The sequence below is a fragment of the Schistocerca gregaria genome, chromosome 2 (genome assembly GCF_023897955.1).
Source record: "Schistocerca gregaria isolate iqSchGreg1 chromosome 2, iqSchGreg1.2, whole genome shotgun sequence".
NCBI classification, from domain to species: Eukaryota; Metazoa; Arthropoda; class Insecta; order Orthoptera; family Acrididae; genus Schistocerca; species Schistocerca gregaria.
Genome location: NC_064921.1, coordinates 238,627,192 through 238,653,469, shown reverse-complemented (window position 1 = coordinate 238,653,469; position 26,278 = coordinate 238,627,192). Strand labels below are relative to the sequence as shown.

The 26,278-nt window shown below is 43.4% G+C and overlaps 1 protein-coding gene across 1 annotated transcript in view; it reads left to right on the top strand.

Moving 5' to 3' along the window:
- LOC126336767 (suppressor of lurcher protein 1-like) overlaps positions 1–26,278 on the top strand; it is a 4,187,167-nt gene that overhangs the window by 1,813,302 nt on the left and 2,347,587 nt on the right. The window contains exon 4 of the mRNA XM_050000778.1: positions 8,810–8,990. Coding sequence (XP_049856735.1) covers positions 8,810–8,990 — 181 coding nt within the window. The remainder of the gene's footprint in view (positions 1–8,809; positions 8,991–26,278) is intronic.

The following is a 26,278-nucleotide window of genomic DNA, read 5'->3' as shown; positions in this document are numbered from 1 at the left end:
ACTGCCATACGATGATTAGAACGCACACTGTACCTCTGTGAGTAGTTGCACTTTAATTATACAGGGTGTTACAAAAAGGTACAGCCAAACTTTCAGGAAACATTCCCCACACACAAAGAAAGAAAATATGTTATGTGGACATGTGTCCATAAACGCTTACTTTCCATGTTAGAGCTCATTTTATTACTTCTCTTCAAATCACATTAATCATGGAATGGAAACACACATAAACAGAACGTACCAGCGTGACTTCAAACACTTTGTTACAGGAAATGTTCAAAACGTCCTCCGTTAGCGAGGATACATGCATCCACCCTCCGTCACATGGAATCCCTGATGCGCTGATGCAGCCCTGGAGAGTGGCATATAGTATCACAGCCGTCCACAATACGAGCACGAAGAGTCTCTACATTTAGTACCGGGGTTGCGTAGACAAGATCTTTCAAATGCCCCCATAAATGAAAGTCAAGAGGGTTGAGGTCAGGAGAGCGTGAAGGCCATGAAATTCGTCCGCCTCTACCAAACTAAAATGAGGTCTAACATCGAAATTAAGCGTTTCCGGACACATGCCCACATAACATATTTTCTTTCATTGTTTGTGAGGAATGTTTCCTGAAAGTTTGGCCGTACCTTTTTGTAACACCCTGTATACATCTGCTGTATGAGGAAAACATGACTGTCGCCTCCTACCGCTTTTGTATAATTTTATAGCCGTGATGAGCCAAAACGTTATGACTACTTCCCACAACGAGAATGAATGCCGCCTGCTGACGTTGTGAGCCCGTGACGCAGTAGGGAAATTGTATAAGTCGAGCGGAAAAGAAAGGGGAACTTCTCAAGCGACGGTACGGGCAAGAGATGGGGAAATCCACTGGCACAAGAGACGTTGACTGAGGACGGATCCTGACAACCAGGTACCTGGGATCGAGCATCTGCAGCTCTGTTTGCCTGCTGCAGTGGTGAGCGCCTATGGAAAGTCGTTGGAGGACTGTGAAACTACGAGTAGACGACAAGGCGGTCCTCAAGCGAGCCCCGTCACAGATTTTGGTGGTCGCAGGTTTTCCCGCTCTGTAACGCAGTAAAGATTGCGATCTGTAAATCTGACGTCAGAGTATAGTGGTTGTGTAGGCATAAGCTTTTCAGAACACACTTTTCAGCGCTCGTTATTGATACTAGGTTCCTCAGAACTAGACACGTACGTATTAACGTGTTGCTCCAACGATGTCGGATTGCTGGGAACGGTGTGCTTGAGACTGGATCATTGGAAACTTCTCGACGAATTAATTACACGATCCAGTCACATTAACGTAATCACAGCCTGTGTTCGAAGTCGACGTGCAGTAACCACTCGCAGACGGCAGATGACAGTACTAGCCGTGGAGAATCTACAAGGTGCGACAATAAAGTAATGATACTGATTTCTTTTGTAAGATGTGGCAACCCTGCAGGCTTGTATAGGCACAGTAGCTCTGACCTTGGTCTAATCAGCTTCTAGTCCAAGCGGCATATCGATGCAACTGCTCAGTCGTGAGTTGTGCTGTAATAAGTTAACACATGTTTGTGTCTCTCGTGACGGAAATGGAACCACATAATGTTGCCCGATGGCATTGACATTTCTTTGTGGGTTAAATTGGGTGAAAACGTGATGATAATTTACGGTAAACTTCAGAAGGATTTTTTGGGGGGGGGGGGGGAGGTTATGTAAAGAGCGGAAGTTTTTTGTTGGCATAAAATGATTAGTGAAGGCAGATCGAATGTTGAAGATTAAGACCGCAGTGGGCGACCAACAACCTCAGGGATGGATGTCAACTTGGCCAGTTTATCGGTGAAAATGATTGCAGAATAACTGAACATCAATCGAGAAGCAGTTCGTCTAATAATAACTGAAGATCTTGGTATGAGAAAGATTTGTGCAAAAATGGTCCCCAAAAATCTCACACCACAACGGTGAGAAACATGGCATAATGTGGCAGCCGATCTCTTAGAGAAAACAGAAATTAATCCTGAATTGTTGAGGCGTGTTATCACTGGTGAAGGAAGTTGGTTTTTTTCTGTACGATCAAAAAAGAAAAACGCTAATCTTCGCAAGGTTGCTCAAAGGGATCACCAGACCAAAAAAAAAAAAAAGCTTGCATGTCAAAGTCAAAAGTGAAATACATGCTTGTGTGCTACTTTGATTCCAAGGCAATTGTTCATAAAGAAGTGGTGCCTCCTGAACAAACAGTTAACCAATATTACTGCACAGACATTTCAGAAAGACTTCGTAAAAGAGTTCTTCGTGTCCGTGCCAACATTACTGGTAATTGGATTCTGCATCACGATAGTGAGCAATCCCATACAGCTCTGTCAGTACAGCAATGTTTAACCTCAAAACATATTTCACGACTGCCACAGCCACCTTATTCACCAGATATCGCTTTGTGCGACTTTTTTCTATTTCCAAGAGTCAAAACGGCGGTCAAGGGACACCATTTTCAAACAATACAAGATGTCCAAGAAGCTGTGACGAGGTCCTTGGAGCAAATTACAGATGAGTTTCAGAAATGTTACCATCAATGGTGGAAAAAGTGTGTGCAATCAGAAGGGAACTACCTTGAAGGAGACAACATTAAACTTGACTAAAACGGTAAGCAACATTTTTTTTTTCACGTCAGTCCCATTACTTTATTGTCCCATCTGGCATAAAGCGTGCCAGGAGCGACACGGAAAATAGTGCACTCGCTGTAGTAATGCGAGAACGAAGTGATTTATCTGACGTCCAAAAGGGATTTACCGTTGTCTCTTGGGCCAAGAGTGAAGACACTTCAGAAAAAGCTAAGTTAGTGAACAGTTCGAGTGCTGCTCTGGTTACTGTGCGTGGCAAAATGGCGCTATCCAAACCCTGCGGCGAGGCAGTTGTAGTGCACCACTGGCCACAGACGACAGGGACGAACGACAGCTGCAGAAATGTGTACAGGAGAAGAGACGTGCAGCTGTTGAGCAGCTGAACATCCAAATGAACCAAAAGCTACCAGTAATGTTTTGCTCAACCACCGTTCAGAGAACGTTGCTACGAATGGGCCCCCACAGCAGGCACCAGGCTCATGCACCCACGCTGACTGCTGGTTTTCGGCAAATAAGGGCACAATTTGCGTGCCAAAAACGCAACTGGGCGTCCGCAGAGTGTTAACAGGTGGCCTTTCCTGGTGAATCAATTTTGTGTTCCACCGGAAAGATAACCTTTGCCCCATACGGCGCGGAACGCCTGAAAGCAACTCCCTGAAACAATCGTGGAAACGGTGCAGACACTCCCTTGGTGATCTTGTCATTCTGGAAGACACACTGAATCAACGCAAGTGTGCCTCTGTCCTTGGGGACGAACGCACGATGACATCTACCAACATGACAATGCGATGTGTCAGTAAGCTCACTGTGTAGTGTATGGTTCTAGGATCACCACGATGTGTTTACCATACTGTCCTGGCGAACAGAATCCCTTGATTTAAACCCAATCTGTAAGAGCTTATCTGCCTGGCTGTTCGCACCGTTAATCGTCAATCGACAAACATAGTGTAGCTGGCGATGGAACTGGTGGCAGTATCGCTCCATGTCCCGGTCGGTTCCTTCTAAGACTTCACTGATACTCTTCCTGTACTTCTCACAGCGTTCCGAGCTGAAATAGGTGGTCAAACACGCTATTCATCGGTGCTCACACTAATGTCATGGGACAGTGTATGTTTATTGTGAGACCATGTCAATGGCCGTGTATGGATACGCTGTTGTTCTCGCGAAAAGTGAACTGCACCAAGGACACAGGTCAGTGGGGACAATATCATGGTGTCTGGGTCATTCTCCTGGCCTCCTATGGGACATGTGGTAGTAATGGTAGACATCACGGCCCCTGTGGACTACGTGAACGTAATTACATATAGCCTACATCTCTACATACTGAATGTATTCCCTGACGGTGATGCATACTTCAAGAGGATAACTATTTGTGTCACCAGACCAGAATTATGTTACAGTGGTTTAATCATCATCATAATGAAGTTACATTGATGATGTGGCCACAGCTGTTTCCCGACCTGAACTTGATGGAACACATCTAGGGCATCTACGGTGAGCCTCCTCTGCGACCTAGAGCACAGGCCAGTAATTTACGGGAATTGCGTGACCTGTACGGAGATACATAGTTTCAGATCCCTCCAAAAACCAACCACTGACTTACCGAACCCATGGCATACAGAACCGTGTTGAAAATGTGGAGTACACGGTAGTAAACACGAGTTCATAACGTTAACGGTCACCAGTGTATATTGAAAGACATTGTATTTCGTTTTGCATCCGTTTTAACAAGTTTGCTATCCAAATTCTGAGTATGAAATTCTCCCTGATGCGCAACACCTGTCTCGTAATGTGCCTCTTCAGAGTCTTAACGATCTCGCTCTAAATAAGTAAATGTATGACGAATCGCACAGCTCCCCTAGGAATCTCCGTTTTCTCTATGATTAATTGAAATGATAGAGGTCCCAGACTGTTGAAAAATTTCAAGATGTAAGGCGGGAAAGTTTTTCCAAGAGATATATAATGTGTTGTAGATTTATATTTACGTTAGATCGGCTTCATAATTTCATTCGCTGTTACTCACTGGCTCCATGTACTAACATGTCTTGGTGGTAATAGGGCTGAGTACAGACAAGTAGGGGCAAATGGCCTCACGTGTTTCAAAATCCGCTTCCGGCTACGGAGGGGCTGGGAATCATCTTGTTGTAATCTGCAGAGGCAGGCATGTATTGCCCTGAAAGAGAGGAGTACGTGACTATGGTGGTTTACAGTGCTGGAGGCCGCAGATCCCCAGTAGCAGGGACAGTATGAGCGGGACGAGCCTCCAGGCGACACGAAAAAATTGCAGCTAGCGTTCCAGCCGGAGACAAAGCGTCGGAGGCGGAAGAACGTAAAAAGACATCCTATAGTGCGAAGGAATCCACGGGTTCTCGCAAGCTAACAGCTGTGGAATATTTTCGGTCAGTGCCGGAGCACGCCTCCGGCCGATAAGATAAAAGGAGAGACGCGTTAAGGAAGTGAAATGATGGCTTCCAGAAATTCTTCTGTAAGAAGTATATGGTAGTTGTAGGTTGACAGTGGCATGGAAAGTTTAATCATTTACAGGGGTGAAAATTACATTGCGAAGACAACTTGAGGCAATCTCTATCTCTCTCTCTCTCTCTCTCTCTCTCTCTCTCTCTCTCTCTCTCTCTCTCTCTCTCTCTCTCTCTCTCTCACACACACACACACACACACACACACACACACACACACAAACACACACCATATTCTGTATACAGAGGGTTTACATAAAGAAGAAATGGACCGAATAAGGTTTCCTAACGACCTCTGTAGTGTATGCATTAAACTTCCAAAAGGTTTTCGTTTTGTTTCGGATTCGACTTTACGACAGAACTGAACCGTGCAGTCGTCAATACGTAGAGGGGCCATTGACGAGCTAGTAGAGCCCAATGGGTAGTGTGTGAAGACTGATTGACTGTGCCAGTACATTTTACAATTGAGTATGTGGTGTATTTCACTGCTGACGGCATTCATGGAAGATGGATTTTATTTTACACTATTAACTCTATTGCGTGGGCTGCTGTAAATAATTTAGTAATACCGGACGAAGGTACAAGCTTTAACTGGCAGTAAACAGATTATTAGTTATCGATATCTCTTGGCACTTTAGAAATAAAATAATGAAGGAAAAAAGTTAGGACATATAATAATAAAAGAAACAAATTTTCAGTATGAATACTTTGTGCATAAAACCATTCAGATCTCTAAATAAAATATGTTTAGGCATCTACCACCATCAAATACGTGCATTTAAGATGAAAGGAACATAAAGAGTAGCTGGCACATACTATAAGGCACAAAGTTCCAAAAATTTAAGTAATTTCAAAAATGTGTTAAAAGATTAACTCACGAGGAACTTTGAAGTTTCAAGACAAAGTACTGTGCTATTATTAAAATCTGTACGTAATAGTGGCGTCAGCTAAGAAATGGAGTTCTAAAATTCATACACAACTGTATGTTCTAGCCGTACAGCGATGTTGCCTTCAAATCGTACTTTTAATTTACTATCATTCTGCTTTTTTCCAGTTACGAAAAAAAAAGCTACGTTCCAATTGGTTTCAGAAGCCTCAACGGTATCGACCGACCGCCATGTCATTCTCAGTCGATAGACGTCACTAGATGCGGATATAGGGGGCCATGTCGTCAGCGCACTGCTCTCACGGCCATTGTCAGCTGTCGTGACCGGCGCCGCTATTTCTCAGTCAAGTAGCTCCTGAATTGGTCTGACAAGGGCGGAGTGCACCCCACTTGCCAACAGCGTTCGGCAGAGTCGTACGGTCACTGTCCGAGTACTAGCCATGCCTGACAGCGCTTAATTTCTGTGATCCGACGGGAACCTGTGTTACCACTGCGGCAAGGCCGTTGACCGTTACATAAAGACAACCGTGTTTTTAGTTACAAATTTATTCGATCGAAATATAATACCCGACTGAAATGAGTATAACTGTATAGTAATGACATTAGCTTCTCGTATGCTTATGGTAAGTATTCACTAGACAAGATGGAGCCTCCATCCAAAGTATTTGAATTTAATAATCAAATTGTCTTATTTTTATAACATATTTTCACATGTACATATTTGTAGACTTTGGAGAAATTTTATTTTATAACATACGGTCTTTTAGTTATTATAACAGAAATTAATAGTGTTATAATCGCCACTTTCTTTCTAAATTTTCACGCATCATGTTTGTAGCATATTTCTGATTAAAATACGCCTGTGTTTAAAATGGAAACAATAGTGAAACAAAAGTAAAATAAATCTGCATATAATTTTTGAGCCAGTTGTTAGTTGACACCCCAATTAAATTTAGATTTTAATACTGGCACAGCACCTTGTTTCTCATGTTCAGCTAGGTTTTCTGAGAAAACCTTTCAAGATACATGGGGATTCAGAAATGATGGCGAAAATTCAGGGACATGACGGGAATGAGCAATCTAAACCAAAAGGTAGAGTAAATATGGGCTCTAAAACGCACAGCTTAGGAGCTATGAGCAATTGTTAATCTTTGATACTGTGAAAGAAATCTCTTCTACCTCCTTTTTTTTCTTTCCATATTTTTGGACGTGGTAATGGGGACCAAAACAAGAAAAGAACGTCCAGTAAACATGTGCTCTAAAATGGATACTGTTATGCCAAAGCCAAGGTAGCCCCTGAGGGCCGGCAACCCGTATTACACCACAGAGGACAAGGTTGTCTACGTCCAAGGCGTACCAAAAGCACCATGGTAAACACTGGCTATTTACATACAAGACAAGGAAAACAGACATTCCCAGCACTACTTCCTGCAATGGAACTCGATCCACGGCCTGCAGGAAGTATCACTACGCCAAAACCTGATTGGTTGGAGACGGCTACTTAGGGGCTAGAACCAGCCCCGAAGTTCAGTTCACTCCGGGCGCCGACCTAGTGCATTTCGACCGATGAAAAAAATGGCTCTTAGCACTTAGGAACTTAACGTCTAAGGTTATCAGTCCCCTATAACTGAGAACTACTTAAACCAAACTAAGGACATCACACACATCCATCACCGAGGCAGGATTCGAACCTGCGACTGAAGCGATCGCGCCGTTCAAGACTGTAGCGCCTAGAACCGATCGGCCACCCCATCAGGCTCGACCGCTGAAGATTACGTCTTCGTCTCTGAATTGGTCTCTCACTAGTGTGTGTGTGTGTGTGTGTGTGTGTGTGTGTGTGTGTGTGTGTGTGTGTGTGTGTGTGTGTGTGTTAGCACGAACCTTTGTGGAAAATTAGAAACGAACTTTTGCTTGCTTCCGTTAGGGGAGTTTAACTGGCATCGTTATTGCTACCCTTCTTTTGGTGTTCAGCCATCAACCTTGTAAACGCACAAAAGAAAAGTTGTATTTTGAAAAACTGCGAATTGTCAGTCACAATAGATACCGTAACAGCTATGTGCAGCTGTTGATCTTCGTTACTCTGAAACACAACTTTTCTAATGATCAAGTCTCGTAACGTCTAACGTATGCACTTTAGAGCACATGGCCATTGGACTTTTTTTTTGTTTTGGCCCATACTACCACATACCAGATCACGGTAAGGAAAAATGGTTCAAATGGCTCTGAGCACAATGGGACTTAACTGCTGTGGTCATCAGTCCCCTAGAACTTAGAACTACTTAAACCTAACTAACCTAAGGACATTACACACATCCATGCCCGAGGCAGGATTCGAACCTGCCACCGTAGCAGTCGCGCGGATCCGGACTGAGCGCCTAGAACCGCTAGACCACCGCGGCCGGCTATGGTAAAGAAAGAGCTTGCAGTTAAGAGATTTGTTTCACAGTATCGAAGACCAAGAATCGCTCGTATTTGTTTTAGCACCCATATTTACGTGATTTTTCTTTTTGTTTCGAATGATCATTCCTGTCATATTCGTGAATATTGACATCACTTCCGAACTGTCATATCCGTGAATATTGGCGTCACTTCCGAAACACCATGTATATCTTAACTCATTAAACGCCTGTCACTACGTACTTTTCTTCTTGACTGAAGATAGCTGATAATGACAGATGCAGAAACGAGGCAATAAATAAACACATTTTATTTAGCTATCTAGGCGGCTTTAATCACATTTTTCTTCACAAATATGACTGCTTTTCAAACGGCTAGAGTGCAGCTCGTTGTAGTAGCGTCTCGGTGACATTACGTGCTCATGTCGTGAATCGCGTTCTGCTCGCAGGCTGCGAGTGCGTGCTGTTCACGAGCACGTTCGGCAAGGAGTTCGGGGTGTTCAGTAGCCCCGACTACCCTCGGCCCTACCCGGACGACATCGACTGCCTCCTCTACAGCTTCGTGGGAGGGCCTCACGACATCGTGCACCTCACCTTCGTCGACTTCGACGTGCAGAAGACGCATCTCGAGTAAGTACACACAACTTCCCATTTGCCGTTAGCCTTCGCGTTCCTCTCTGACACTTCCAGGACGAATATTTTCTCATTATTGCTACTGGATCCACGTGCTTTGGCGAGCTGTTCTCGCCAACAGTGTAGGATACGGCGGTTTGTCTCAGGGCAGCAGCAGCCTAAGTAACTAGAGACCGTCCTCTTCTTCAGTGAGCCCTGCGATCACCTAACTACCAAGGTTTTTTTTTCTCTCAGCCGAAGACATTGCTACGGATGCGAAACGTTACGTGTCTCGTCTCCTTAGTGAGCACGCTAAGCTTCCATCACTTCCGACAGTAGAGTTGCTGTAGAACAGTTTCAAAATGGCGTCTGTAGGTGATGTGGGTTATAAGCATCGTGCCGTATTGAATTTGTCATTGCAGGGAAAGAAACTGTGGGGAATTTTCACAAACGCTTGTGCAAAGTATGTGGAGCATCAGAAGTAAAGTTAGTCGCTGGGAACAGAGCGGCAGGTCATCAAAAGGTGGTTCGGTGGTGCTCCACGATTTGCAGCGGTCAGGGAGACCATCCACGGCTGTCACGCCTCACGCGATGCAGCGAGCTGATGTCATTCGCGACGACAGACGCATTACGATTTCGCAGTTGGCGCTGAATCTGTCGATCAGCAAAGGAAGGTTGGATGTAATTGTGCCACCAGGACAAGGATTGGTTTCGTGCTGGAAGGAGGCCATAGGACGGGATGCAGATTACGAGGAAAAACAGGTTGTACAGATAAAGCACATTTCTTTCGTGTGTGCAATTTTCATTATATTCAATAAAGAATTGTTGAAGAAAAGAATGCGATGAATTACTTTCTGGGAAACCCTCGTAGTACCGCAGACTAGTTTTCCTTTGATGTGCATATTACGTAGTTATTTCTGCCTAATGTAAGCCACTATGTCAAAATATAGTAAGTATAGAATTGAGGACAAATTACAAAACTGTGCCTGCGCGCTATTCCTGCTTTAAATTGTTCTCGTTACGTTGTGTTAAGTTTGTAGTTGATCGAAAATAGCATAATGCCGAAATTGCAATCTTAAAACGAAACTCTGACAGCTGAAAGAATTTACTTCACATCGGTTCTTCTTATGGTGTTACGTCACGTACAGTCTGTTCCAGCGCCGACTACCACTTCATTTTGAAAAGCTGCAAAGAAGAAGAAATAATGCGAACACTGATAGTGACCGTGAGGTTTTGGGACGGGTATGGTAAGAAGTCCACAGTGTTATTGCAGCCTGCCTTGTCAGAGACGGTGCCCATAGGAACACAATGTGTGTTTAACACTGCTGGGGGCGCTAGAAGTGTATATTTTCTTTATGTCTTGTAATTTCTGAAACCTCATCACGAAAAGCTCTGTATGTATCTATATTCTGTATTTTTCTAGGCTTCTACTTTAAAATTTTTAGTGATTGTGAACGTAGCTCTTAATATATTAGGATGATGGAGTATCTTGTCAGCCACACTAAGCTACCGAGCGGGATGGCGCAGTGGTTAGACACTGGACTCGCATTCGGGAGGACGACGGTTCAATCCCGCTTCCGGCCATCCTGATTTAGGTTTTCCGTGATTTCCCTAAACCATCCAGGCAACTGCCTAGAAATTAGAACTACTTAAACCTAACTAACCTAAGGACATCACACAGATCCATGCCCGAGGCAGGATTCGAACCTGCAATCGTATCGGTCGCGCGATTCCAGACTAAAGCGCCTACAATCGCTCGATCACACTGGCCGGTTCATTTCGATCTGTTTAAATTTTCACTTTTAAGTTACCTGTATATATACGACAATGACCTGTAGCAGAGCTATAAACTGGTTATTCAAATAATTCATGCCAAGTGACCCTGATAATGTTTTTCGTCATTATAGTTACAACATGTCACGGTCCTCTGACAACAAATCCTTTGAGAGGACAGTGAGGCTGCAAGTTCAATCTTTATTCAGGCTAATTTGAAAGAGTTTTATTAACAATTATGGCAATAAATATTAGCTGCTAATGACTCATCGACAATCTTTTTTTTTCGATTTCTTCACACTTTTCAACCAGCCATTTCGTCTTATTGTTAGCTTCCCTGCACTTCCTGCTTATTTCATTCCTCAGTGAAACGGCTGCATGAAAAATGCGAACTTAAATAGTGGCAACTATTTATTCACAGCCGATACAAAAGAGTTACATGTTTTCACCTGTTACTGCCCTTCAAAGTACTCACCAGCGTTGTGTAGAACCCGTTGCCAGCGATGTGGAAGACGAAGTATACCGTTAGCAGAGCCTGTTCCGTTGATTGTGCGAATGGAGCGGTCTACTGCCTGTCGAATCTCTCGAACAGTTCTGAAGTGAAGTGGTTCCTTCACCTTCGGAACCAAATCAAATCAAAGTCACAAGGACTTAAGTCCGGGGAGTATGGTGGATGGTACATTACTTCCTAGTCCCATCGACTGAACACAGCAGCCACAGCTTGCGCTGTATGCGGCCGCGCATTGTCTTGTAAAATGACGGGTGGGTTGCGCAGAGTGTCACCGCTTCCTTCTCAAATGTTGGTCGTAACTGATGCTCCCCTTAAGTCCTTGTGACTTTGATTTGATTCTAAAGATGAAGGATGCATTTCGTGGCATTCGCTTCAGAACTGTTCCAGGGATTCGACAGGGAATAGACCGCTTCATTCGCACCATCAACAGAACAGGCTCTGCTAATGGTATACTACGCTTTCCGCATCTCTGGCTACGAGTTCTACACAACGCTAGTAACTACTTTGAATAGCAATGACAGGTGCAAACATGTAACTCTTTTGTGTCGGTTGTGAAAAAATAGTTGCCGCTATTTAAGTTCCAACCCTTGTGTTATCCACACAATGCCGAAGACTGCAAGAGCTGACAAGTGCCAGAATTATCGCACAATCAGCTTAACAGCTCATGCATCCAAGTTGACAAGAATAACACACAGAAAAATGAGGATGTGTTACATGACGATCAGCTTGGCTTTAGGAAAGGTAGAAGCACCAGAGAGGCAAATTTGTTGATAATGGATTCAAGACTACAGAAAACTCCAGACACATTCCTAGGATTTTTCGACCTGCGCAAACCGTTTGGCAGCGCAAAATCGTGAAATACACTCCTGGAAACTGAAATAAGAACACAGTGAATTCATTGTCCCAGGAAGGGGAAACTTTATTGACACATTCCTGGGGTCAGATACATCACATGATCACACTGACAGAACCACAGTCACATAGAAACAGGCAACAGAGCATGCACAATGTCGGTACTAGTACAGTGTATATCCACCTTTCGCAGCAATGCAGGCTGCTATTCTCCCATGGAGACGATCGTAGAGATGCTGGATGTAGTCCTGTGGAACGGCTTGCCATGCCATTTCCACCTGGCGCCTCAGTTGGACCAGCGTTCGTGCTGGACGTGCAGACCGCGTGAGACGACGCTTCATACAGTCCCAAACATGCTCAATGGGGGACAGATCCGGAGATCTTGCTGGCCAGGGTAGTTGACTTACACCTTCTAGAGCACGTTGGGTGGCACGGGATACATGCGGACGTGCATTGTCCTGTTGGAACAGCAAGTTCCCTTCCCGGTCTAGGAATGGTAGAACGATGAGTTCGATGACGGTTTGGATGTACCGTGCACTATTCAGTGTCCCCTCGACGATCACCAGAGGTGTACGGCCAGTGTAGGAGATCGCTCCCCACACCATGATGCCGGGTGTTGGCCCTGTGTGCCTCTGTCGTATGCAGTCCTGATTGTGGCGCTCACCTGCACGGCGCCAAACACGCATACGACCATAATTGGCACCAAGGCAGAAGCGACTCTCATCGCTGAAGACGACACGTCTCCATTCGTCCCTCCATTCACGCCTGTCGCGACACCACTGGAGGCGGGCTGTACGATGTTGGGGCGTGAGCGGAAGACGGCCTAACGGTGTGCGGGACCGTAGCCCAGCTTCATGGAGACGGTTGCAAATGGTCCTCGCCGATACCCCAGGAGCAACAGTGTCCCTAATTTGCTGGGAAGTGGCGGTGCGGTCCCCTACGGCACAGCGTAGGATCCTACGGTCTTGGCGTGCATCCGTGCGTCGCTGCGGTCCGGTCCCAGGTCGACGGGCACGTGCACCTTCCGCCGACCACTGGCGACAACATCGATGTACTGTGGAGACCTCACGCCCCACGTGTTGAGCAATTCGGCTGTACGTCCACCCGTCCTCCCGCATGCCCACTATACGCCCTCGCTCAAAGTCCGTCAACTGCACATACGGTTCACGTCCACGCTGTCGCGGCATGCTACCAGTGTTAAAGACTGCGATGGAGCTCTGTATGCCACGTCAAACTGGCTGACACTGACGGCGGCGGTGCACAAATGCTGCGCAGCTAGCGCCATTCGACGGCCAACACCGCGGTTCCTGGTGTGTCCGCTGTGCCGTGCGTGTGATCATTGCTTGTACAGCCCTCTCGCAGTGTCCGGAGCAAGTATGGTGGGTCTGACACACCGGTGTCAATGTGTTCTTTTTTCCATTTCCAGGAGTGTATGTTCGAACTTCTGATAAAAATAGGGGTAAGATACAAAGAGAGACCGGTAATATATGATACGTAAAAGAGCCAAGAGGGAATAATAAGAGTGGACGGCGAGGAAAGAAGCGCTCGGATTATAGAGGATGTAAGAAGGGGATGTAGACTTTCACCCTTACTGTTCAGTCTGTACATCGAAGGAACAGTTATGGAAGTAAAAAAAAGCTTCATAAGTGGAATTAAAATTCTAGGTGAAAGGATATTGATATCATTGATAAGATCGCTGATGACATTGCTATCCAGGTTAAAGTGAAGAAGTATTACACGATCTGCTGAACGGAATAAACCGTGTGAGGTTAGCGGCGTTGTCTAGGGCGCCTTGCCACGGTTCGCGCGGCTCCTCCCGTCGGAGGTTCGAGTCTTCCCTCTGGCATGGGTGTGTGTGTTGTCCTTAGAGTAAGTTAGTTTGAGATACATTAAGTAGTGTGTAAGCCTAGGGACCGATGATCTCAACAGTTGGGTCCTATAGGAACTTATTTCCCAATTTCCAAACCGTGTGATGAGTACGGAATATGGGTTGAGAGAAATCGGAGAGAGACGAAAGTAATGAGAAGTAGTAGAAATGAGAACAGTGAGAATCTTAACATCAGGATAGATAGTCACAAAGCAGAAGGAATCCTGCGACCTAAGCAGAAAAATAACCAATGATGGACGGAGCAAGGAGGATATCGAAAGCAGACTAGCACTGGAAAAAACGCCATTCCTGGCCAAGAGAAATCTATCAAACATTGGCCTAAATTTGAGAAAGAAATTTCTGAGAATGTAAGCTTGGAGCACATCATTGTATAGTTATGAAGCATGGACTGTGGGAAAACCGGAACAGAAGAGAATCAAAGCATTTGAGACGAGGCGCTACAGACGGACGTTTAAAATTAGGTGGCCTGGTAAGTTAACGAATGGGCAGGTTCTGTGCAGAATCGGAGAGGAAAAGAATGTGGAAAACACTGACAAGAACAAGGGAATGAGTTCCATGATACTAGAGGGAACTGTAGAGGGCAAAACTTTAAGACAGAAATCGGAAGACGTCCGGCAAATAAATGAGGACGTCAGTTGCAAGTGATACTCTTAAACGAAGAGGTTGACACAGGAGAGGAATTTGTGGAGGGCTGCATCAAACCAGTCAGACGCCTGATGACTCAGAAAAAAATATAAATAAAAAGGTGCACGAGGAGGGCAACAGAAAACGAGTGTCCTAGAGGAGCAGAGAAAAACCTTCTCTGAGGCGTAGGTACTACACCTAAAGAGGACGTCGTCAACATTTAAGAAATTTTCTAAATAAACAATTGACTTGTACCATGAGCGAAAAATGGTGCGCCACAGTGATCACAAAGGTTCGAACCATCAAGATCGAAGGTGAACTCTTTGGGAGTTACAAACTGTGCAGGACTTTCGGCAAAGTATCCGCTCTTAATGGAAGCTTTGGTGTAACGTAATGATGAGAGCTGATGGAATGTGATGGCATGTAAAGCGGCTGAATTTGTCCAGCGGTTCCTGATGGTTTGAAACAGAATGTCTCATAGCTCTCACCAAGGATAGTTTGGTTTAAAAGAGTATGATTTGTATACGCAGACCTGGAATCAAGCAAACGCAAGTAATTTTGTCCAGCTGTTGGCCAAAAGCACGCTCGTACCATTATTGTAGTTCTCTTACGCCCATTTATCCACACTTACTTGCTGTGACGTTAATATTCCCTGCTGCTCTTGCAAAATCACGCCCACGAGATACAACCTAAGGGGCAGAGTACTGATTACAGCTTCTGACAGCACAATAAATAAATTTCCAGCCAATTTACCATACAGATTAGCAGTGTGTACAGTTGTACACGAAAACGTTAAGGCACTAACGTTAGCTGATCTTGATAACACTCTCTTGGTACGGTACCTCTAATTTCCAGGGTTCCTTTCATATGCATTTTCTCTTCCAGTCCTCATTGGTCGAAGTTGAAAACAAGTTCCTTACTGTAGGTGGATAAGTTTGTTTATATTATCTATAAATTTTCGAGTCGATTCTACAGTTTGTAGTGCGTTGTCGAGTTGACGCTTTGTCTAAAATTACATTGCCCTTGCGTCTTCCAATTCTGTAGCTCAATTTGAAGTTATACAACCATTTACTGCTTCCTCTGAAATCACTGTAATCTACACCGCGCGACATTTGGTCTACATTACGTAGTGAATGACTCACGTGCACATAGCGTAAATAGTATAGAGCATTCTTGAAACTCTCAAACACCAGTTTTTTGTAACAAATATGGCTTGTCCTCCCCTGAATATCTCTATATTTTTTTATGCACTACACAGTCATACTGCTACGGACTTATTGGAAGTCTGTTCACAATTGTTTTCCTACTAAACTTCTTCCATATACGTAATTACGGTTATGTTTAGTTCCCGATCTTAGGACAACGGTCGTCCTTTAGTACGTTTCACTGGAGACGGTATTTGTGGGTACCTGCCCGACAAGAATGATAAACTACATGACTTGATACCTGTTTCAGTATCACTTTCAGTTGTTTAGCACGTATCGTCACAATTGTGTTTCTACGTACACTGAACGCACAGTCGACCGCATACGGCAGCACACAAACCGCTGACTCGTGTTGCAAAGACGCTAATAATTCACTTGCCACTTCTTTCTCACTCTGCGTAGTTCCTTGGACTTTTACATACATAATACAATGTTGGCTTTGTTTATCATTGCCGTTGCTCTGCTTTGTATCAACTCCACAAGCACTGTAGCACTACTCCGAGTTACTCGGCGACTAAGCAGTTGAACTACGCTCCATAGCGTCATGCTGTGGTCGCCATTGGATACCTCCAGTCTCTCCCCCCCCCCCCCCTCCTGTTGCCATTAGCAGCCAATATTGTGTCTGCTTGCTAGACAATATGTGGGGTATCAAATGTCGTAAACACCATTGGCTTTTTGCGACCTTGCGTGCAAGGAGTTCCTTGTGAGACGCCAAGTCTTCAGTTAAAAGGAGCTTCATATTTTATGAAGGACAGTCCATAGGTGGTTTGGACATTTTGTAATTTCCTATGAGTAATTGGGTGGCTTTTTGTCGCGGCTTGATGAAGCACTCGCACCTGATGTAGCTTATGTTGCTAATAGAAAAGAAATTAGAGTGCTAGTGAAAGACAAATTACATTGCTATAAATTAGAAGCATATTGTGACACTCTGCTCCAATATCAGCTCATGTTGAAATTCCTCTGCAGTGTTTGAATTATATCACACACGCATTGTCAATAACATTACGTATGAAAACGTTCAAATTGATCATTCAATGTGAGCAAAATTATTCACTTAAGGTAGTTCTCCTCAACAACAGACCAGCAGTAGCTGCTAATTTGGTTTGAAACTGAACGCGCTGTTCGCAATAACGTAAAGGAGTTGAAGGTGTCCCACAACATCCGCTAACGGATCATCCAAGAAGAGCTAGAGATTTTCAGATACTAAATTACTCAACCACATCATATACATAACGAAAAGACAGATGGGCAATACAATGTTCCTCTCAATACATTCAAGGAACTAACGAATTCCACCCACAATACGCTCATATTTCACAACTTTTTGATAAAAACATAAACATATGAAACACACAGCACATAATTACTGATATCTGTAGGAAAATTATTTCCATTGGCAGTAATCTTCCATCTCGAATAATAGACACTGGGTGTGGCTCAATGGCAGAGTACAACTTCACCAACTGGATGCGTCTTCGGCGGTAGACTTGAGTGTCCCTAACCTTCTAAACATTCATGGTGGTTTCTGTTTGTCTTATATCATGTCTCCCTACCACTTCCGCGCAACGACGCTCTGAGCGTGTTTTTTAGGGAATTAACTAGTTTTAACCTGGGACCTGCTGCTGGTAAGGAGACGCCAGACCACACATGACATGTAGAATTCAGAAGAGTTCAGTGAGACTAGCGATGATATAACCAAATACTAAATGATCTCAGCGTCAGCTCCACTGCACTCCCTGTAAAATAATCTTAATACTAACTAAATTTAGTGGAAGGGGTTCAAGGCTTTCCTATTTTTAGTTAGATGGTAAAATAACGTCGAAAAAGCAGTTAAGTTTACCATTGGATATTTTATTCTACTCACAAAACATTGTTTATAAATTGCACTATTGATAAAAGGAAGTGTTTTAATAAAGGATGGTAAAAACCAACTGCGTTCAACAAAAACGTGAACGAATATTCCCTGAATGGGTTTCCAAGTTCTACAATTGATCGAAGGATGACCTATGCCATATCACATCTATAATCTAGATTTACATTAAGTTTCGCAAGAGAGAAAACTATTAAAATGGTCTACAGTGACCCTCAATTATCTTTAATTACTTATCTAACTTGTCGTAAATTACAGTGGCTGATGTGGCTTCTCAATAACTACATAAAAGAAAAATCATCGCGTTTCAGGCCTGTTCTTCAAGTGGAAAATGTGAACACCATGAGTTTTAATTAACGATCGACACTAGTATTACGCAAAAAGGGGGTGTAACAGATGAGACTTCTGCAGTTCTGAGTGAAGCCTTATGCGCTCAAAAATGCGGCATCGCGTGTGTTCATTACCTTGTCGGTGTTAAGGCAGCGGCGGGCAGCACAGCTCCGCTTACCTCGCCATCTCGGAAGCAACTCTTCTCTAACTTCTCCTTACTACATTTACCGAAGTTGGTTTAAAAAAACTATCTGGCTGTGTTTTCATCTGACCAATCATGGTCTCAATGTTAACCTTAAGCTCCGCCTACAAAAATTCTGTCTGTCCAATGAGAAACGTTATACATTTCGTGGTGGGGCAACGTTTTTAAAGTTTGCAACGTAACAGAGACGCGAAAAAGTCACACCTGCAGCTAGTGTGGTCCTTTTAGCGTTATCATGAGATCTGTACTGTTCTTCTGGAGGGCTCTATCATCTTTTAACATGGGCTGGGGGGTGGTCCTAATGTAACAGACACGCGAAAAGGCTCACGCTAAAACTTGCGGGTGGTAGTGGCCCTTTTTGTGTTATCGTAAGATCTATACTGTTTTTCTAGTGGGCTCTAGCTTTTAACATGGGCTGTGGGGTTGGTCCTTGACGTAACAGAGACGCGAAAAAGTCTCACGCTAAAACGTGCGGGTTGTGTGGCTCTAGTGGTTAGCTGGCGACGTGGGTGTCCAGTCCGTCCCTTATCGTAGGGCCTTCTAGCTTAACACGGTTCTGCTCTCGGCTTCTGTTCTCGTTTCTCCCCTCGGAACTGCGTCGGTCTCTCGGTGGGAAGGTACGACATGCATTTAGGCATTCTTGTGTTAGTCTGTGGTATTCTATGTGCTCACTCGTTGCTCGTATTACTTTGGTTAATTTAATGTCACGATTTATTCGGAGCTATGTGACATACTATTAAATTTGCTTATCATGTCAGGGTTTTCATGGGAGGTGTTGGATTTGCCTGACACCTTACAACCCCTTTCTTTTACCCAACTGGGGAAAGGGGACCTACAGTTTAACATGGAATTGGAAGCACGTATCATTTCTGGCGATCTTGTCATTTTTGACAGACCGAAAACTTCAGTGGTCCTATCGGGATTCGATCGTGTGATCTCTCAGTTTCTAGCCAAGCCCTTTACCACTACTTTTTAATTATTAATAATACTTATTTACACTTTAGGATAGATACTGTTACTTCATACAGCTCTTACAAAGAAACTAAACCATACAGCAACAGATCAGTTGCTTACTTTTACGACTCATTTGGAAACAGGACCACAAAAATGTACCACAAGGTCTATGGTCAAACATTTGGACCCCGCGCAGCATTTCTATATGGCCACTACTCGAATAAATATATTTTAAGGAAAGTTACTGATGTCACCTTTAATTATTTTAATGCATTGTCTGTAAGTACATAACAATATGGATTGGAGAACATTCAATACGTTTTTGGAATGAACAAAAAAGTGAAGGCGACTGAAATTTTTAAGTACTCTTGTAGTATATTACTGACGCTTACGAACTGAATAAAGAACAGATTCAGCTTTCAGACACAATAAAACAGAAAAATAACTCCTTTAAGTAAGTGTGATATTTGTGAAACAGCTCATTACACACACGTTTGTTACGGAAGTTGTCACACTAAATGGTAAAGGTGTCCCTATCTTTCATATACCCACTTGAATTCCACTTCTCTCGGAGTATAATAAAAGTCATTTCAAGATCGTCCATATCGTTATGCGTCAGAGCTCGATTAATTTATTTTCACAGTCAAAGTTCGGCACCATCCGATGAGTCCGATGGTTGGTCTGCTCACGATTCAGCGTTTTGCTCACCAGTCTTTTCGTGCTGCTGATACATTTCTTTCACTTGCAATACAGAGGTTGGTGCAGTTGTATTGCCATTATTTTCCCTTTTATGTTTTTTTTTTATATTCGCGTTTAGAATTTGGATGTCTCGTCTCACATTCTTCGCAGATTGTCGTATCTGGTTTGATCAACACGCTGTTGTTGGTTTGCATTTGTACAATGATTATTTTTTTTTTTTATATTTGTGGTAAGTTCTTATGGGACTAAATTGCTAAGGTCATCGGTCCCTAGGTTTACACACTACTTAATCTAACTTAAACTTACTTACGCTAAGCACAACACACACAGATGCCCGAGGGAGGACTCGAACCTCCGACGGGGTGAGCCGTGCAAACCGTGACAAGGCGCCTAGACCTCGCGGCTACAACGAGCGGCGAAGATTTTGATGACTGTCGCAGTGTAGAAGAGCTTTGGTATCGCTTCTATTTTTCACGGATATTGCAAGCATGATGCCTCCATCGGCTATAGATTCGGCGTTGCCTTTGTTTTCTACATGTCCAGAAAAGGTAGTTTCACTGTCTTTTATTGTTCTTTGGAGTTGGTTGCTGGTATCTCCATATCCTCTTCTACTTCCACAGGCGCATTGTGACGTTCCAGATCCTGTACGTTGGCAGTGCCAATTGAGTTACTTCGATTGTCTACTATGCCGTTCTCCATTCGGTTCCGTTGCCCTGTCGCGGAAGTTTAATTAAAGCTTACTACCATCTACACATCCTCTTCAACTTCCATAGGCTCGTTCTGGAGTTCCTCATCATGTTTGTGTTTTCAATGACGCTGATGTCATCCTCAGCGATTGATTCACTCTCCACTCGGTTCCCTTGCTGGTCATAGACGGGCTCTAAAACTTCCTCACCCAAGTTTCCCCCACAGAAATATTCTGATGCACCCAAAGCGGGGTCATTCCGCCCTCACAAAACTGTTACTCCTGGCTTACTTTTTTCCACACGCAATAGTGCAGGGCGTCTACGGTCACAATTTTTCATCGGGAGTTCAGCAGAATTGCATACGAAGCATGTACAGGACTTGTTTTGACAAACAACACGACTCTATTACCACATACACTCGCATAAGAGGTTATGTGTTTTGTAACTTTACTTTAGCTGTCCGATTTTCACTGAATATATCATGCCAAAAGTTTTCTTGCCACACTCCTTCTCTGACGCTATAAACTGTCCCATAGAAACTGGTAGCATGTCTGTGAACTTTTCGAGCAGCACTTTGAACAGTAAATTGCAGACTATCACAAATCACCAGCCATGACCTTCGTATGTTATTGATACTATGCTGACAAAACTATCGTTATGCTAAAATTTTAACGCTACCATTGCGGTTTGTGACTAATTGCTCCAAACGTCGTTAGTTGCACATATTACGCTGTTCGCAGCACTCTGTCTGAATGCCTATCATTAACGCCTTCGCCGCTGTGGGCGTGTATGCGCGGTCCTCAGGTGTGGTGGACGTGTACATGGGCGCAGCTGGAGTTTTCCTGTAGTGCTATGGACCAGTGAATACGCCCTGAGCTGCAGACGTGTCACTGCTGCAGAGGAGGTACTCCCATATCTCGGTGAAAGATAGTTTCAGCTATCCATCATGTAACATATGTGCCTAATTGCGCGCTATCATTTGCAAAAGTACTTCGTCTCGATATGCCCAATCGTTTATGAGGTATGATTATTGTGACCAATGATTCACGATGTGCGAGGACGTGAAAGGACGCGTCGCGCGCGACCGATCTTCAGATATAGATCCCAGTAACTCGAGAAATAATGAAATATCCTTCTGCTATCAATCTTAAATAAAAGTTCTATAATTTATGTACATTTTATTCACTGCAATGCATGAGTTAAAATTAGCCATGCGCAAACTTTACCCAATGCGTTTTCACCTGTGCACAAACTTTAATATTTCGCGCAATGTTTTAGTTAATTTGACGTATAACAGTAAGTGTGGCACATAACGAAAGGAAATTGATTTCTATATCAAGGGAAGATGTCAGACTGTAAGACGTACTAAAATAAAATTTCTTCACTCAATAGTTATCTTAAAAAGGGATGGTAAGTATTTCATAACAGGCAGTAGGTACGCATGAATGAAACTGGGTGCCTCACTTCCTACCGTTCTTGTGCTATAAAACCCCATGACTAGAGAATGAAACGAGGTAGCGTTGTGCTAAAGTTTTAAATAAAATTTAGATACCTTACACACGTTTCATTCACTACAATTTATTAGCGAAAATCACATCGCACGCACAGTTGTCACCTCGGCGATTTTTTTTTTCAAATTTCGCGCAATGTTTTACTAAATGTGATACAAAGCAGTAAGTACCACGGATAACAAAAAGAAAATTAACATTTTATCCATTGAAGATATAAGAGTGCTAGATGTGCAAAAACAATTTTTTTTTTTGCCAAGTGGTTTTAGAACAGACGGATGGTATGTATTTCAGATAATGGCTTGTAAGGCGTATCCAAGAGCAGATAGATACTCAAATCACAATATAGCAGTAGTGATGAAGAGTAGGCTCGATTTTAACACATTACTCAGAAAGAAGTGGGATACAGAAGTACTAGGGAATAGCGAGATACTCTTGAAGCTCTCTAAGGCTATAGGTAGAGCAATATAGCTCAGAAGGCAGCCTAGTTGAAGAGGAATGGACATCTCTAAAAAGGGCAATCATAGAAGATGGAAGGAAAACCAGAGGTACAAAGTAGGTAACTGCGAAGAAACCATTGGTAACAGAGGAAATACTTCAGCTGATCGATGAAACGAGAAAGTACAGAAACGTCCACGGAAATTTAGGGGTACGGAAATACAAGCCGCTGAGCAATGAAAATAATAGGAAGTGCATGGAAGCTGAGACGAAATGGCTGCAAGAAAAATGTGAAGAAACCGAAAAGAAATGATCATTGGAAGGCCAGACTGAGCATACAGGAAAGTCAAAACAACCTGCACTGACACTAAGAGAAAGGGTGGTAATATTAAGAGAGAAACGGGAATTCTACTGTTAAACGCAGAGAAAAGAGCGGATAGGTGGAAATAATACATTCAAAGCCTCTATGAGGACGAAGATACAGCTGATGTGACAGAAGCAGAAACAGAAGTCGATTTAGAAGAGCTAGGGAACCCAGTATTAGAATCAGAATTTAAAGGAGCTTTGGACAACAAGCTCAAATAAGGCAGAAGGAATTGATGAAATTCCCTCATAATTTCTAAACGCACTTCGTGAAGTGGTAACACATGAGACTTGAAACTTCCTGGCAGATTAAAACTGTGTGCCCGACCGAGTCTCGAACTCGGGACCTTTGCCTTTCGCGGGCAAGTGCTCTACCATCTGAGCTACCGAAGCACGACTCACGGCCGGTACTCACAGCTTCACTTCTGCCAGTATCCGTCTCCTACCTTCCAAATTTTACAGAAGCTCTCCTGCGAACTTTCTGTAAAGTTTGGAAGGTAGGAGACGGATTCTAGCAGAAGTAAAGCTGTGAGTACCGGCCGTGAGTCCTGCTTCGGTAGCTGAGATGGTAGAGCACTTACCCACGAAAGGCAAAGGTCCCGAGTTCGACTCTCGGTCGGGCACACAGTTTTAATCTGCCAGGAAGTTTCATATCAGCGCACACTCCGCTGCAGAGTGAAAATCTCATTCTACAAACACATGAGTATTAAACGTATGAGTATGGCGATATACCATCTGATTTTTCCAAAAATGTCATCCACTTAATTCCAAAGACTGCAAGAGGTGACAAGTGCGAGAATCATCGCAAAATCAGCTTAACAGCTGGTGCATACAAGTTGATGACATGAATAATATACAGAAGAATGGAGAAGAAAACTGAGGATGTGCTACGGGACGGTGAGCTTGGCTTTACGAAAGGTAAAGTCACGAGAGAGGCAATTCTGACGTTGAGGTTGATAATTATGAATTCCATTGAAATGGAAATAAGACAAAAAAGTCAAGACATGTTCATAGTATGTCGACCTGCAAAAAGGGTTCGATAATGTAAAATGGTGCAAGATGTTCTGAGAAAAATAGGGGTAAGCTATGGGTAGTGAAGGGTAATATACAATATGTGCAAGACCCAAGAGGGAATAATTAGAATGGACGACCAAGAACGAAATGCTCGGATTAAAAAGGATGTAAGATATGGCTTTAGTCTTTCGCCCCTACTGTTCAATCTTTACACCGAATAAGCAATTATGGAAATAAAAGAAAGGTTTGTGAGTGGAATTCATATTCAAGTTGAAAGGATATCAATGATACAATTGCTGACGACGTTACTATCCTGAGTGAAAGTGAAGAAGAATTAGATGATCTGCTGAATAAAATGAACAGTCTAATGAGTACAGAGTATGGACTGAGAGTAAATCGAAGAAAGACGAAAGTAATGAGAAGTAACAGAAATGAGAACAGCGAGAAACTTAACATTATAATTGATGGTCACAAAGTAGATGAAGTTAAGGAATTCAGCTACCGAGGCATTAAAACAACCAATGATGAACAGAGCAAGAAGGAGATCCAAATCAGACTATCAATGGCAAAAAGGGCATTCCTAGCCAAAAGAAGTCTACTAGTATCAAACATAGGCCTTAATGTCAGGAAGAAATTTCTGAGAACGTACGTCTGGAGTACAGCATTGCATAGAACTCAAACATGGACTTTGCGAAATCCGGAACAGAAGAGAATCGAAGTATTTGAGATGTGGTGCTACAGACGAATGTTGAAAATTAGTTGGACTAATTAGGTAAGAAACGAGAAGGTTCTGTGCAGAATCGGAAAGGAACATGTGAAAACATGGATAAGGAGAAGGGACAGGATGATAGGACATCTGCTAAGATATGAGGGAATGACTTCCATGGTACTAGATGGAGCTGTAGAGGGCAAAAACTGTAGAGGAAGACAGAGATTGGAATACATCTAGCAAATAATTGACGTCGTACGTTGCAAGTGCTACTCTGAAAATTGACAGTTTGTGGTAAGTTCCTGTGGGACCAAACTGCTGAGGTTATCGGACCCTAAACTTTTTTTTTGTCATCAGTCTACTGACTGGTTTGATGCGGCCCGCCACGAATTCCTTTCCTGTGCTAACCTCTTCATCTCAGAGTAGCACTTGCAACCTACGTCCTCAATTATTTGCTTGACGTATTCCAATCTCTGTCTTCCTCTACATTTTTTGCCCTCTACAGCTCCCTGTAGTACCAACAAAGTCATTCCCTCATGTCTTAGCAGATGTCCTATCATCCTGTCCCTTCTCCGTATCAGTGTTTTCCACATATTACAAAAGAATGGTTCCAATGGCTCTGAGCACTATGGGATTTAACATCTGTGGTCATCAATCCCCTAGAACTTAGAACTAATTAAACCTAACTAACCTAAGGACATTACACACATCCATGCCCGAGGCAGGATCCGAACCTGCAACCGTAGCAGTCCCGCGGTTCCGAACTGAGCGCCTAGAACCGCGAGACCACCGCGGCCGGCCCAAATATTCCTTTCCTCTCCTATTCTGCGTAGAACCTCCTCATTCCTTTTCTTATCAGTCCACCTAATTTTCAACATTCGGCTATAGCACCACATCTCAAATGCTTCTATTCTCTTCTGTCCCGGTTTTCCCACAGTCCAAGTTTCACTACCATAAAATGCTGTACTCCAGACGTACATCCTCAGAAATTTCTTCCTCAAACTAAGGTCGGTATTTGATATTAGTAGACTTCTCTTGGCCAGACATGCCTTTTTGCCATAGCGAGTCTGCTTTTGATGTCCTCCTTGCTCCATCCGTCATTGGTTATTTTACTGCCTAGGTAGCAGAATTCCTTAACTTCATTGACTTCGTGACCATCAATCTTGATGTTACGTTTCTCGCTGTTCTCATTTCTACTACTTCTCATTACCTTCGTCTTTCTCCGATTTACTCTCAAACCATACTGTATATTCATTAGACAGTTCATTCCATTCAGCTGATCCTTTAATTCTTCTTCACTTTCACTTAGGATAGCAATGTCATCAGCGAATCGTATATTGATATCCTTTCACCATGTATTTTAATTCCACTCCTGAACCTGTCTTTTGTTTCCATCATTGCTTCCTCGATGTACAGATTGAAGAGTAGGGGCGAAAGGCTGGAGCCTTGTCTTACTCCCTTGTTAATACGAGCACTTCGTTCTTCATCGTCCACTCTTATTATTCCCTCTTGGTTGTTGTACATATTGTATATGACCGGTCTCTCCCTATAGCTTACCCCTACTTTTTTCAGAATCTCGAACAGCTTGCACCAATTTATATTGTCGGACGCTTTTTCCAGGTCGACAAACCCTATGAACGTGTCTTGAGTTTTCTTGAGCCTTGCTTCCATTATTAGCCG